The 16,234-nt window shown below is 36.5% G+C and overlaps 2 protein-coding genes across 2 annotated transcripts in view; one reads left to right on the top strand and one right to left on the bottom strand.

The window, feature by feature from the left end:
- The window catches only part of SPDYA (speedy/RINGO cell cycle regulator family member A), a 25,243-nt gene extending 10,165 nt beyond the window's left edge, over positions 1-15,078 (top strand). The window contains exons 5-7 of the mRNA XM_006767431.2: positions 1,225-1,396; positions 3,688-3,979; positions 14,300-15,078. Of these exons, the coding sequence (XP_006767494.1) occupies positions 1,225-1,396; positions 3,688-3,979; positions 14,300-14,391 (556 nt within the window). The 3' untranslated portion in view covers positions 14,392-15,078. The remainder of the gene's footprint in view (positions 1-1,224; positions 1,397-3,687; positions 3,980-14,299) is intronic.
- Positions 14,159-16,234, bottom strand: part of TRMT61B (tRNA methyltransferase 61B) — a gene marked incomplete at its 5' end in the record, with an annotated part of 12,076 nt that continues 10,000 nt past the window's right edge. Inside the window, 3 exon segments of the mRNA XM_015566425.1 lie at positions 14,159-14,694; positions 14,779-14,856; positions 15,505-15,752. Coding sequence (XP_015421911.1) covers positions 14,651-14,694; positions 14,779-14,856; positions 15,505-15,752 — 370 coding nt within the window.

Here is a 16,234-nt window from a genome sequence, read left to right as displayed (position 1 = left end):
TTTTACAGAGAGGAAGGGAGAGAGATAGTTAGAAACATCGATGAGAGAGAAACATCGATCAGCTGCCTCCTGCACATCTCCTACTGGGGATATGCCCGCAACCCAGGTACATGCCCTTGACCGGAATCGAACCTGGGACCTTTCAGTCCGCAGGCCGAGGCTCTATCCACTGAGCCAAACCGGTTTCGGCAATTTTGGATATTTTATGCAGTTAGGCAGTTTATGCCGTTATGTCTTCAATGCACAAGTTTTTTCTGCTGCAATATTTAATCTGCTATTAATTCCACTCAGTGTATTTTTCATTTACACATAGTTTTCATCTCTAAAAGGGTGTCTTAACTTTTTTAACATCTGTAATAGTTATAACTGTTTTCATGTTCTTATCTGTTGCTTTTACCATGTACTAGTATGTCAGTTTTTTTTTAAAATATATTTTATTGAGTTTTTACAGAGAGGAAAGGGGAGAGATAGAGAGCTAGAAACATCAATGAGAGAGAAACACCGACCAGCTGCCTCCTGCACACTCCCCACCGGGGATGTGCCCGCAACCAAGGTACATGCCCTTGACTGGAATCGAACCCGGGACCTTTCAGTCCGCAGGCCGACGCTCTATCCACTGAGCCAAACCGGTTTCGGCAGTATGTCAGTTTTGATTGATTGATTGGATTGTGTTCTGCTTCTTTGTATGCCTGATCCCTCTCAGGCATTTGACAGGATATTGATTTTCATTTGTGCATAAGAAACTACCTGATTGCCACAAAAGGCCATCAGAAAGAATTAGAGGGGAACAACGCCTAAAATTTATCCAGGACTGGAAATAGTGTCTGTTCCCACTAGCCAGACTGAGAAAACTCATAATTGACAGGATATTGTGTAGATTATTCAGGAAGGTGTTGCATCACTAGTAGAGAATAATTAGCCCCAGACTGAACATTGCTCCAGATCTACCAAAAACATAACCTGAAAGGATCAAATGTTTCCAAGTAACTGCATCCCAGAACAAAGCTCAAGATTTATAGGAATACACAAATACGCACACAAAAGAGAGTTCACAAATATTCAGAACTCATTAAGGTAAAATTCACTTATCTCTGTTTTTATTTTTTTAATTATAGTAAGATTGAACATCTTTTATGTGTTTATAGTGCTTTGTATTTTTTTGTGAACTGCCCATTCCTGTCCTTTACATACTTCTTTCTTTGAGTCATTGGTCTTCTTTGTTAGGTATCTGGCTAATACAGTTGAGGAAGATGAAGAAGAATCCAAATATGAAATTTTTCCATGGGCTTTAGGGAAAAACTGGAGAAAATTGTTCCCTAATTTCTTAAAATTAAGAGACCAACTCTGGGATAGAATTGACTATAGGGCTATTGTAAGCAGGCGATGCTGTGAAGAGGTAAGATTTTAAAATACTTGATATGTGTAATCTCTGTCTTTTGTTCATATAATTTTCCTTGTTTTTTAATGTGCTTCTAACATTTTATCTTTTTGTATATATAAGGGTAGATCATTAACCTTGGTTACCATGAATACAACTTGTGTATTGCATTGTTGATGTTTTAATTTTATACCATAAGAATTTAAAATTGTGATTTCTGTTTCTCAGAGCAGTCTGTTTCTGTAGGATTTTTATTTTAGTTTGTTTCTCTTGTCTAAAAGATCACCAATATATTGGAAAAGGATAAGTGTGCATATTTCAAAATATCTTATGGTAATATCATTGGAGTTAAATAATAATTTCATTAAATAAAATATATGAAATTCCAAGTCCAAAGATTTAAATGTGAATTGCATGATATAAAATTTATATAAATTTAAATATGTTTAAAAGCCATAACTTTTTTTCACATAGAATACATAAAGTTTCCTTGATGCCAGATTTTATTAAGATAAAGCAGAAAGACACTAAAAGTTAAAAGATTGGTTATTTTATTTAATGTTCTGGTTTTCAATAAAGAAGAAAATTAAGGTTTAAACTAAAGAAAAATTCTAAAGAAGAAAATGAAATTAAATCAGTGATCACTGTAAGCCAATATTAATTAAGAAAACTTTGCTAGCCCTGGCTGGTTTGGCTCAGTAGGTAAGAGCGTTGGCCTGCGGACTGAAGGGTCCCAGGTTCGATTCTGGCCAAGGGCACATGCCTAGGTTGCGGGCTCAATCCCTTGTAGGGGGCGTGCAGGAGGCAGCCGATCAATGATTCTCTCTCACCAATGATGTTTCTATCTCTCCCTCTCCCTTCCTCTCTAAAAAATCAATAAAAATATATTTTTTAAAAAAGAAAACTTTGATAAATGTGAGCTAGATAATGCTATAATTAAATGAAGTTATATCCAGTTAAATGGACTATAGGCCAAAAGAGACAATGGATTAGTGTCAAACCTAAGGAGAACTTTAGGGGCATATCATAAAACTCTGCCCAGAACTAACCATGTTAGTTATATTTATTAATGAGATAAAGATTTAGCAAGTATGCCTATTTGTAGATTAAAATAGGAGGATTGTTGAATGTTGGGGAAAATTAAAGGATTCAGAGATAACTTAGAAATTCAAACCTTCATACACTTCTTTTGGGAATGTAAAACAGTGTTGCTTTGGTAAACAGTCTGGGTGTTCCTCAAAAAGCTAAACATAGAATTCCATATGAGGTCAGCATATAGGTACACTTCCCTAGTTTGACTTCTTAAATACTAGTAGCTACCATTTTCCAGTTGCTTATAATGTGATACAGATTTTACACACATCTAACCATCAGAACAACCCTGAGGTAGAATACTATCCCCATTTGAGATATAAACAAATTGAACCTCAGAAAGGTTAAGTAACTTGATCAGTATCATACAGCTAGCAAGTGGCAGAACCAGGATAAGAAACTAAAACTGATTCTAAAGGCAGTGTTTTATCTAACAAACCTTAGACAACAGTGACTGATAATGTAGTGAGGAATCTTAATTGCTTCATAAATAATTCATGTAATCCTCACAACCCTCTATAATAGACACATTCTCTTCATGTTACAGATGAGGAAACTGAGGAACAGAAAGGTTAAGTAACTTACCTTTGTTCTTACCATATCCCTTGCCATAATTGCAAACATTTTAAGATTAGCTTAACATACATAGTTGGAAACCTCAATTAAACATATTCTTCTCAGCCCAGTATATTCCAAAGCTAATAATTGTTTTGGGATAACTGTATTGTTTTTCACAAACTTAAAATATTCAGAATTGAAAAACCTAGAAGGTTGCTTCAGTCCTGTTTCGTATTTGAAATAATTTAAATTATTGTCATGGGTTCAAGCAATGAATCACTTTATAGGTAAATACTGTCGTATCTGGAAATGCTTTTTTTTTTTTCAAGATTGTAACTTAGATTTTTAAATCTAGTTTTAAAAATAGCTGTTCTTTTTTTCCCCTTCCCCTTCCCTTTTTTCTAGAGAGGAAGTGAGAGGGAGCAAGAGATGAAAACATCAAGATGAGAGAGGATCAACACTGGGAATCAAGCCCATAACCTGGGCATGTGCCCAGACTGGGAATTGAACCATGATCTCCTGGTTCATAGGTTGACGCTCAACCACTGAGCCATGCTAGCTGGGCTAGAGATAGCTGTTCTTAAGTTGTATTTTTTGTGCTTAGTTTTACTAAATCTAAAAAACTTAGTAAAATTCTAAAAGAAAGCTTTCCACTATAGGTTATGGCCATTGCTCCAACCCATTATATATGGCAACGAGAACGCTCTGTGCATCACAGTGGAGCTGTTAGAAACTACAACAGAGATGAAGTTCAACTTCCCCGGGGACCTAGTGCCACACCGGTAGATTGTTCACTCTGTGGTAAAAAAGGAAGATATGTTAGACTGGGATTGTCTTCATCATCGTCTTTATCCAGTGATACAGTAGAGGTGATGGAAAAACATTCTCAGGAATCACACAACTCAATGAGCAAGATATTTGATCCTTCTCAAGCTTATAGCTATCCTCAAGGTATGATTTAGTGATATGTCAGAATTAGATTTATGCAAGTTATTCAAGTTGTTGACCTACAGACATAACATATTCTACAACAATATGAGTTAAATTAGTATTGAAACTTGTCCGCTTTTCATTTACTTTTTGTCTGTGTTACTGTTTTTGTTGGTAGCTTACCTAAACTAAAAGATTTTTAATGTGATTTATGTTAAAGTGAAACCTAATCACCCTGGGTCTCAAATATTTTAAGAGCACTTGAAATGTTTATTCAAAACAAATTTTAAAAGGAAAATAAATTTACTTGTAATCTCATCATCTAGTTTTATCAGTGATTAACTATTGGTTTTCTTCCATACTTTTTTCTTTTAAAAGTTTAATACCACTATGCTACAAGGTTGAAAAATACAGAAGTCCTTTGTCTTACCCCTTCTTATTTTCTATACACTTTTTAAAATCGAGATATAATTGATACATAACATTGTATTAGTTTTAGGTGTACAATATAATTTGATATGTATATATTGCAAAATGATTGCCACAATAAGTTAACATTCATCACCTACATAGTTACAGTTCTTTCCTTGTGATGAGAACTTTGAAGATCTATTCTCTTAGCAACTTCCAAATATACAATACAGTACTGTTAACTGTATTCATCATGCTGTACATTACATACTCAGGACTTACTTATCTTGTAACAAGAAATTTGTACCTTTTGTCCACATTCATTCATTTTGCCTGTCCCCCTAATTCCTGCCTTTTGAAACCACCAATAGGTACTATGTATCTATGAGTTTGATTTTTTATTTTATTTTAGATTCTACATATAAGTGAGATCATACATTATTTTTCTCTATTTTACTTAGCATCATGCCCTCAAGGTCCATCTGTATTGTCAAAAATGTTAGGATTTCCTTTTTTCCGACTGAATAATATTCCATTGTATACACATACCACATTTTTAAAAGCTATTCATCTGTCAGTGGACACTAAGATTGTTAAATAATATGGCAATAAACATGGGGGTGCAGATGTCTTTTAGAGATAGTATTTTTATTTCCTTCAGTGATATTATTGGATCATATAGTAGTTCTATTTAAAAAAAAACAACACAAAAAACCTTTATTGTTTGTTTGTTGTTTTTTTTAAAATATATTTTATTGATTTTTTACAGAGAGGAAGGGAGAGGGATAGAGAGTTAGAAACATCGATGAGAGAGAAACATCGATCAGCTGCCTCTTGCACACCCCCTACTGGGGATGTGCCCGCAACCAAGGTACATGCCCTTGACCGGAATTGAACCTGGGACTCTTGAGTCCACAGGCTGATGCTCTATCCACTGAGCCAAACCGGTTAGGGCACCTTTATTGTTGAGAGTATTACAGATGTCCCCCCTTTCTTTACCTCTGTTGTCCCCCTCCACCTGGATCCCACCCCACCCCAGGCCTTCACCACCATATTTACTGTCTGTGTCTATGGGTAAGTTCTTTGGTTAATCTCTTCTCACCCACCCTCCCTTCCCCTGAGATTCATCAGTCTGTTCCATGTTTCCATGCCTCTGGTTCTATTTTATTTTAATTTAAATTTATTTTTTAAAATATGTTCTTATTGATTTGAGAGAGAGGAAGGGAGAAGAATAGATAGAAACATCTATGAAAGAAAAACACATTGATTGGCTGCCTCCTACACAACCCCTATTGGGGATCAAGCATGCAACCCGGGCATGTGCCCTGACCTGGAATCGAACTGATAACCTCTTGATTCATGGGTTGACGCTCAACCACTGAGCCAAACCAGCTGGGCTGGTTCTATTTTATTCATCAGTTTATTTTGTTCATTAGATTCCTTGTTGTTTATTTTGATTTTTAGATTCAATTTTTGATAGATATGTATTTATTGCCATTTTATTGCCCATACTTGGATCTTTTTTTCTTCTTCTTAAAAAAGACCCTTTAACATTTCATGTAATATTGGTTTTGGTAGCAATGAACTCCTTTAACTTTTTCTTGTCTATAAAGCTCTTTATCTGACCTGCAATTCAAAATGGTAGCTTTGCTGGGTAGAGTAATCTTGGTTGTAGGGCCTTGATTTTCATCACCTTAAATATTTCTTGCCACTCCCTTCTGACCTGCAAAGTTTCTGTTGAGAAGTCAGCTTACAATCGTATGAGTGCTCCCTTGTAGGTAACCAACTCTTTTGCATATACTTGGATCTTTTTTTCTTCTTCTTAAAAAAGACCCTTTAACATTTCATGTAATATTGGTTTTGGTAGCAATGAACTCCTTTAACTTTTTCTTGTCTATAAAGCTCTTTATCTGACCTGCAATTCAAAATGGTAGCTTTGCTGGGTAGAGTAATCTTGGTTGTAGGGCCTTGATTTTCATCACCTTAAATATTTCTTGCCACTCCCTTCTGACCTGCTTCTTCTTAAAAAAGACCCTTTAACATTTCATGTAATATTGGTTTTGGTAGCAATGAACTCCTTTAACTTTTTCTTGTCTATAAAGCTCTTTATCTGACCTGCAATTCAAAATGGTAGCTTTGCTGGGTAGAGTAATCTTGGTTGTAGGGCCTTGATTTTCATCACCTTAAATATTTCTTGCCACTCCCTTCTGACCTGCAAAGTTTCTGTTGAGAAGTCAGCTTACAATCGTATGAGTGCTCCCTTGTAGGTAACCAACTCTTTTCTCTTGCTGCTTTTAAGATTCTCTTTGTCTTTACTCTTTGGCATTTTAATTACGACATCTTGGTGTGTACCTCTTTGCGTTCATCTTATTTGAGACTCTGTGCTTCCTGGACTTTTTGCTAGCAGATTTTTGTGCATGGTATAAGTAGTGGTCTAGTTTAAGTCTTTTGTAGCGTTTCCAACACCGTTATCCTTTCCCAATTACACATACATTCTTGGCTTCTTTGTTGTAAATTAATTGACCATGGTTGTGTGAGTTTATTTCTGGGCTTTCTATGCTGTTCCATTGATCTATGTGTCTGTTTTTATGCCAATACCAATACCATTTTGATTACTGTAGCTTTGGAATACTATACACTGAAAACCTGATTTTAAATCATGACATGATACAAGTACCATATTTATTTGCATATTTCATTTTTGTTGGGATTTAAGTAGCTTTGAACCAGTGGTGTTTTATATTAGAAAATCTTACAAACTAGAAATACTTTTAGTCAAGCACACAATTTTTATTTAAATTTATAAAGGTATAGTATTTCTCTGATATTTCTCAATTTGAAACAATCAGAATAGTATTCTAGCAGAAATCTTTCTTACTTATAGAGCCTTTCTTCCAAATGTTCACCCATCTGAAGACAGGACTGATAGACTTTTGTGAGACCCACATTATTTCAAAATTTCACCTATTTATTTTTACCACATCTTTATGAGATTAACAGTGGCCACTGAAGTTTCACTTAAAGAGAAACTAGACTCTTAAGAAGGTAGGGGTTGCCGAAACCGGTTTGGCTCAGTGGATAGTGTGTCGGCCTGCGGACTGAAAGGTCCCAGGTTCGGTCCCGGTCAGGGGCATGTACCTTGGTTGCGGTCCCTGGTGGGGAGTGTGCAGGAGGCAGCTGGTCGATGTTTCTCTCTCATCGATGTTTCTAACTATCTCTCTCCTTTCCTCTCTGTAAAAACTCAATAAAATATATTAAAAAAAAAAAAAAAGAAGGTAGGGGTCATGTCTCATTGTTTCATTTCCTGGTCTTAGTAATCACTACACAAATTTGACTCATGGAATATGTAGTCTATTGCCTCACAACACTTCCAAGCATAATTTTTATTGGTTCACTCATATTTGAAGGTAAATAGGGTCTACTATAGGAAATAATAAAATAAGAATTTCCTTCTAGCATCCCTCCCCTACTTCCTAACTCCTTTTACCTACACTCTTTGATCCTTATAATAGGTAAGATTTACTAGATGTTTAAAATGTTCCAGGCAGCCGAAGCCAGTTTGGCTCAGTGGATAGAGCGTCAGCCTGCGGACTGAAAGGTCCCAGGTTCGATTCCGGCCAAGGGCATGTACCTGGGTTGCGGGCACATCCCCAGTAGGAGATGTGCAGGAGGCAGCTGATCGATGTTTCTCTCTCATCGATGTTTCTAACTCTCTATCTCTCTCCCTTCCTCTCTGTAAAAAATCAATAAAATATATTAAAAAATAAATAAATAAATAAATAAAAATAAAATGTTCCAGGCAACATTTTGTGTTAAGCATTTTATACCATAATCTTATTTATTATTCACAGCCAAACCTAAGGTAAATACTATTATCTCCACTTTGCAGATAAAGAAACTGAGGTTTAGAGAGTTTAAACAATTTGCCCAAGATGGTGGAGCGACATTTGAACCCAGGAATGACTCTAGACTAGCGCCTTAATTCCTAACTATTATGCTTTACTGCCCCTTTTGATGAAATCCTGCCTTTGTGGTAAAAATAAGGTGCCACACAAGTCTGTCAGCAGACTGCTATGGACTAAGGAAGTAGTGAAAGCATTAAGAACCAAGTCCCTGATGAAAATTTATATGGAGTGAACTGGAAGAGAATACCAACCAGCATTTGAACAGATATTTACAGAAGCATTATATTTTATACAAATTAGCTCCTGTAGTTTCAAGGACAGTAGCATTCACTATATTTTAGGCTTTGATATCTCAACAGGAAATCAGAATGCAGCCAGGGAATAGGGCTCTACCTGTCACCTTGCTCTGAAAAAAACAAAAAGCAGGTCTTTGAGGGATTGTGGATGAAAAGTGTGGTTAGGCCCTAGCCAGTTTGGTTCAGTGGATAGAGTGTCGGCCTGCGGACTGAAGGGTCCTAGGTTCAATTCCGGTCAAGGGCACATGCCTGTGTTACAGACTCATTCCCCAGTGTGGTGTGTGCAGGAGGCAGCTAATCAGTGATTCTCTCTCTTCGTTGATGTTTCTCCCTCTCTCTCCCTCTCCCTTCCTCTCTGAAATCAATAAATATATATATATTTTTAAAAAGTGCGGTTAGGGGATTTGTAAACAGAATAAATAGAACTGTGCTTTCACCCATTCCCCCTGCCCCTCTTTTTTAAAATCCTCACCTGAGGATATTTTTCCATTGAGTTTGAGAGAGAATGGAAGGGAGGGGGAGAAAGGGAGATAGAGAGAAACATAGACGTGAGAGAGACACATCAATTGGTTGTCTCTCACATGCATCCCGACTAGGGCTGGGGATTGAGCCTGCAACTGAGGTATGTACCCTTGACTGGAATTGAACCCAGGACCCTTCAGTCCATGGGCACTCTATCCACTAAGCCAAACCAGTGAGGGCTCACCCTCTCCCTTGATGAAAGCCATAAAGCCCTGGTTTAGGATAGACAATTCATATAGAGGAAGGAACAAATATTTACTCATCAACTGTTTTATTCAGAGTATTGATTTGAAAAATTTAAGACCTTTTGTTTCAGGATGACAGAGAGTAGGCAGTACAAAGAAAAATTATTTATCATACTTAAACATTTACATTCATTTTCCCTAAAAAGGTTTAATAAGGGAGTATTTGGGAAAGGGAGGGTGGGGGGGGGGCAGTGGTTTAAGGGTAACAATGTTATCAGGAGCAGTGATCAGTCTTTCAATGCCTTAGCGCTGCTGAGTCCCTGTAGTGACCTCTGCCAGCAAAATTTTCTTCCTCCTATCAACATGAAGGTGGCTGGAATCACCTAAGAGTTTGTGGTTCAATTCAGCTTTCTCCAAAAGAGACACAAAGAACTGATGCTCTGCTCCAGGCTTTTATGCTAAAACTTAGCAATAGGTGCTTACCAATGCTTCCCTCTTTCAAACACAAGCAAGTAACTTCTCATTTTTTCAGGTAAAATATTAAAATTCTTTCCTCAAAACAAAATGTACAGAAAACAAGTTTTATATAAACATGTTTATGACATTTATTAAGAACATAATATTTTTCTTTTGACAAGGCGGGGGGGGGGGATAGATGAGGCATTCTTTACAAATTTAGGTACATCACAATCACTAATCATGTGCTTGGCATTTTATAAAGGTAGCCTCTTTTAACACCTGACCTGTTCCCCCAAAATCTTCGAGTGGCACTATGATACTCATTTTACTGCTGAAGACACAAACTCAGAAAAGTCACAGTTGCACTCTGCTGGCATGGCTCAGTAGGTTGAGCATCCACCTATGAACCAGGAGGTCAGTTCGATTCCTAGTCAGAGCACATGTCCAGGGTGTGGACTCGATCCCCAGTGTGGGGTGTACAGGAAGCAGCTGATCAATGATTCTCTCTCATCATTGATGTTTCTATCTCACACTTCCTCTCTGAAATAAAAATATATTTAAAAAAAAGAAAAGTCACAGTTGCAAGGTAAAACAGCAACAAGAAAAACAGCAATATGGGAATCCAGTTCTATCTGAATGTACTGCACTTTGTTTTTTTGTTGTTGTTAATCCTTGCCAGAGATATTTTCCCATTGGTTTTTTTAGGGAGAGTGAAAGAGAGAGGGAAAGACAGAAACATCGATGTGAGAGAAACACATCCATTGGTTGCTTCCTGCAAGGGCCCGGGTCAGGGAGGAGCCTGCAACCAAGGTACGTGCCCTTGACCTGAATCAAATCCGGGACCCTTCAGTCCGCAGGCTGACGCTCTATCCACTGAGTCAAACTGGCTATTTTTATATTAAACAAACTAGTTGACCCTTAGTGCAGGATTGAACTGCATGGGTCTACTTACATGTGCCTTTTTCTTTCAAGAAATATAGTAAATGTATTATCCTTACAATTTTCTTAACATTTTTTACCTCTGGCTTACTTTAATAATATAGTATATAATAGATAATAATATACAAGATGTGTTAACTGACTATTGGTTATTGATAAGGCTTCCAGTCAACTGTAGACAATTAGTACTGTCTCTCTTCTGCATCCACTGATTCCTAACCCTGGATTGAAAATACTATTTTCGCCGTAGCCGGTTTGGCTCAGCAGATAGAGCGTCGGCCTGCGGACTGAAAGGTCCAAGGTTTGATTCTGGTCAAGGGCATGTACCTTGGTTGTGGGCACATCCCCAGTGGGGGGTGTGCAGGAGGCAGCTGATCAATGTTTCTCTCTCATCGATGTTTCTAACTCTCTATTCCTCTCTGTAAAAAATCAATAAAATACATTTTTTTTAAAAAAGAAAAGAAAATACTATTTTCAACCTGCAGTTGAATCAGGATGCGAAACCTGCAGATACAAAGGGCCAATTGTGGTTTTTGGGAAATCAAGTTATACACGGATTTTCTACCGCATGGGAGGTTGGCACCCCTAAACCCCACATTGTTCGAGAGTCAACTGTACATTGTTTCTCTTTGCCTTATGCTTTCTTAAATAAGCCTTATGACACGTAGGGTAGTCCATCTGAAACATGGATATGTATTAGTACATATTATCTAAAGACTCTTCAGATTTTAGAGTGAAACCAAGGGAAAAAAACAATATACCAAACCTTAGTTTGGTTTTGTACGCAGGCTTGGGACATTCTGTTATATAATATAAAATCAAATAATATTTCCTCAAAAATCCTTCTCTGCACTTATTTTTGTCACCCCTATTCTAGTCATTCAGGTTTAAAACCCTTACACTTAACGAAGGCATAACCAGGGCTTATAAATTAGTTATATAATAAGGCAATGCTAATTACATGACCAACATTTAGGAGCACAAAAGATTCCAGAATTAATTTTGTGTGTGAGGGACTTGGTGAAGGCTTTTCAGAGGAAGTATATGAACTGGCCATTGACTGAGTCCAGTTTTGCCCAGAGAAGGGAAAAGGATTCTGAATAGAGGATAAAAGTTTGAAACTATATTGCTTCTCTCCCACTGCATCCAATAAATTACCAGCTTGTCTGGTTCTTCCTTCACTATATATTTTTTACATCTGCCCCTTTTCCTCACATTATTTATTACTACCTCATAGTTGTATACTATGTATATGAAATTTCTGATTTAACAGTTTTTCTTTCCTTTGAATACTCAGATACCACTAACAGACTGACTTTTAAAAATTATCTTTTATATGACCATATAACCTTCAGATGTTTCCTATTATCTCTGAAGTATAAAGTTTGAACTTAAAGTCTTCCACAATCCAAGAGCTATACACCTAAAGTTTTCCCTAGAACAAACAAGGCAACAGATGAGACAATACATGATCCAGTTTAGGCTTAAAACCATTAGCACTTTTATTGACTATATATACGGGGTGGAAAAGGCAGGGGGTCCTTGGAAAACACTGGGTAGACAATTATGAGTCATTCACAAATCTCTAGGATTCACACTATGGTGAGAGCCAGACATAAACAGAAATATAACTTTAGAAGAAGGTATTTTCCATAAACCAGACCATAAACATGCTTAGTGTTCGATGGAGAGATGGAGAAAGGTCTTAAGCTGAACTTTGATTAATTATATAAACCTTTTTTGCTTATTAGTTTGATTTTCAACTCAACTTAAAATTAGAATGGACACTGTTAGAGCTTGTTCAATTCAGCATCTACTGAGCACAGTGTACTGAGCAGAAACTATTTTACGTGAAATAGGAGTAGAAGGCACAACTTTTCTTTGCTCTTAGGCCAGTCCCATTCTCCAATCAGTACAATTAAGGCCTGCATTCCAAACAACTAAGGGCAGAATTTTGCTGCTAATTAAACAAAAAGGAGTGTTCCATGATGGAATTTAAATATGTACTTCAGAGCTGCTATATATCTGGAAATGTTATGAAAACTATAAATCCATTATTGTTTGAGTGTTCAGATAGTACTTACCATACAGAAAGATGGCACCAGACCACTCTATGATAATACAACCACAGTGTGTGTTTTTTTCAAAACATAGACCTAAGCATGTTACCCTTCATTAAATCCTTAAATGGCACCCCATTTTTCTTAGGATAAACAAACTCCTTCACAGGGCTACAAGATCCTGTATGGCCTGACCCTTACCTATCTTTCCAGTTCGTTTCACTCAACCCCAACATCAGTGGCCTTTTTGTTTCCATTTTCCCTTCTGTAGTCAATTCCTACTTACCAGTCAGGTCTCAGCTCAGTTGTCACTTCACAGGTAATTACTTAACCAGAGCAAAACCCTTATTACAGCACCCTGAACTTCTTTGGAGCATATAAAACAGTTTTAGTTTCATATTTATGTGATTAATGTCTAGCTCTTCCATAGACTGTAGTTTATAAAGGCAGAGATTTTAGGTTAAAATTTTCCACATAATGAAAACCATGTAAAACATTATTTAGAATTTATATATTATTTAAAATAGCTATAGCTTAAGGGATAAATCAAGGAATAGCATTTATCCTCCTAGGCATTACTACTTTAAACCTATAAAACATCTATGCTTAAACAACAATCTAACCACTCTAAACCTGTTTGTAAAATATGGATAATCTTAAAGATGAGCTGTACATACTAAATGAAAAAACTATAAAGGTCTTAAAACAATGCAAGGCACATGGTAAATGCTAAATAACTGGTGCCTGTGAATAATACTTTTGTTTTAATTCATATTTATAAAGTATATTTCTCCAAGCATTTGATTTATATAGTAACAGAATAATTGTGATGTTCTTCTAAGCTGGTTAAAATGATTCTGGGAAAGAAAAAAGTGATGCAAGAATTGTTACATCTTTTGTTACAATTTTTAAGGTGATTATATCATTCTTACCAGTTTCTCCATATTATTTACTACCAAAGGCTTGGTGCACGGATGCATGCACTGGTGGGGTCCCTTGGCCTGGCCTGCGGGGATCGGGGCAAAACCGGCTCTCCAACATCCCCCGCGGGGTCCTGGATCGCGAGAGGGTGCAGGCCAGGCTGAGGGACCCCACTGGTGCACGATCCGGGCCCCGGTCCAGTTTAAGAACCCATTGCGGCCCTCGAGTCAAAAAGTTTGCCCTCCCCTGGGCTAGACTTATTTCTGCCTATGAATAAGACTACAAGACTGCTGGAGAAATATAGAACAGTAGAGGCCCATCAGCCTGGCCTTCAGGGATCAGGCCAAAACCAGAGGGACCATGGGAGGGCTCCAAGGTGTGTCCGGCCTGTCTGGCCCAGTCCCAATCGGCCAGACCCCAGCAGCAAGCTAACCTACCTGTTGAAGCGTCTGCCCCCTGGTGGTCAGTGTGCATCATAGTGACTGATAGAAAGGTCGGACACTTAGCATATTAGGCTTTTATTATATAGGATATAGGATAACCCAGATTTCTTTGTACCTTTTAAGATACATACAAGCCATTAAAATATGTATTTAAAATACAGATACATAAAATTTATCTTAAAATGCATATTTTATTTCAGTAGCCAATGACCATCAATCAAACAAAGAAAAGAAAACTGATTTCATGAAGAAAGACAAATCTATGGAGTGGTTTACAGGAAGTGAAGAATGAGATGGCTCAACTAAAACAACTTGGAATCATTAACTACAATATGTCTAACTACAAGACAAATGTCAAAGTGGACATTTAAGCAGTTTTAAAATGCTACACATCTTTCTTTAGCTTTTGTTATTTTTCAGAATTATAAGGAAAAGTTATACAAATCACAGTAATAGCTAAAAATACCAATCTACAAAAGTAATGATTTGCAACATAAAGTTCTGTTTTGATACTTTTCTGTCTTCAAATCAGTTGCCCTCATCTGAGGTACTCAGTTAAGTTGTGGTTTGAACTTCCTCAACTTGACAAGAAAAGCTAATTTAAGTGGGGGAAAAAGTAAAGGTCATTATAATAATTTGAAGAAAATACCATTTAATATGGCCTGAAAACATTACTCACCTGTATGACCAGTTTGCCAGTGTATAGGTCTAGCAACATAGGGAAATGATCCATATGGAAAATCAGAATGTGATTCTTCTGTTGTAGAACAAAGTACATATTGTAAATTACATAAAGTATTTCATAATTTGTTCAAATATTTCAGAACTGTTAAAATACAAATTAATGTCCCTTTACTGTAAGTTTTTCTTTCACATATTTATTTAGCATTTTGTTTTGGAGCTATTATGCCAGTTACCTCACAGAAATAATGTATCAAGGATTACATAATAAACTTATATATATGGTTTTATAACTAAACAGATAAATTCATAATCAAGGGATATATGAACATTTGTCATAGCCTAAATAATTTGTAAGTCCTAAATTTGGAGAATTCCAGCCTCATAAATAGCAAATATCAGTTTACTTGCATATCAGATCCTATGAAATTCTTTTCCTTCAGTAATAATCACTGATCTAAATTTTTAAAATTCTTCAGTATATATATATATATATAAAATATTTCAAGTTAATCTCCTTGTCACAGGTAAAATAGGAATATTATAAAAAGCAAGCAAAGTCATTATTCTGTCCCTTACAGATTTTAATTTAATAGCATAAATACCACATTTAAATACAAAAAAAAATCCTTCAGACACTTTTTTATAATTTATTGGTCAATACACTCAGGAACCTATTCTCCACTTATTACATACACATGCATAAAATAAAACCGAAGCTCACCATGGCCATCCTCCTGAAGCATCTCACCAGGGCCATCCTGAAGCAGCTCACCTTCAGCTCTAACCTTTTGAGATTGTAATTGTAAATCCACATTGATTTCAGGTTCTACTCTTTGAGCTAAAATTCCATTTTTCTGTTTTGCAAGGCAAACCAACCAATCTCTGACAATGACTTCACTTATCTTTTCACATGAGAGAGCAAGTTCACAGATGCGAATTCCATCTAAAAGTTCAATAACCTGTGTGATGCTTTCAGAAAAGTAAAAAATGTACTTTAAGTTTCTAGTACAACTACTTTAAATTTACTATACCTAAAAGTAAAAATGCAAGCTAGGGCACATAATAAGCAATTTTAAATAAAACTAAGTAAAAAATATAGAGAACATAATTTAACGTTATTTGTTCACATTACCCTTTTATTCTAAATTGCCCGAAGAAAATGCGTCTTATATTGCCATTTATATAAAGGATGATTTAAGCAGCAATATAAATGATTTGGGACATATGTAGTTTACTAAGTTTTACAAGGTGACATACACTGAGTGGCAGATTATTATGACCACCCCATCAGTACTTCGTTGGGCCACCTTTTGTCTTCAATACTGCAGTGATTCTTCTTGGCATTGACGCCACGAGATGTTGAAAGGTGATACGAGGAATCTGACACCATGCCTGATGAATAGCACTGTCCAGTTCTGTGATGGTTGTGGAACCAGCTGCCAGATGGCTCT

The sequence above is a fragment of the Myotis davidii genome, unplaced genomic scaffold, assembly GCF_000327345.1.
Source record: "Myotis davidii unplaced genomic scaffold, ASM32734v1 scaffold238, whole genome shotgun sequence".
NCBI lineage: Eukaryota > Metazoa > Chordata > Mammalia > Chiroptera > Vespertilionidae > Myotis > Myotis davidii.
This window is presented reverse-complemented; position numbering and strand designations above follow the sequence as displayed.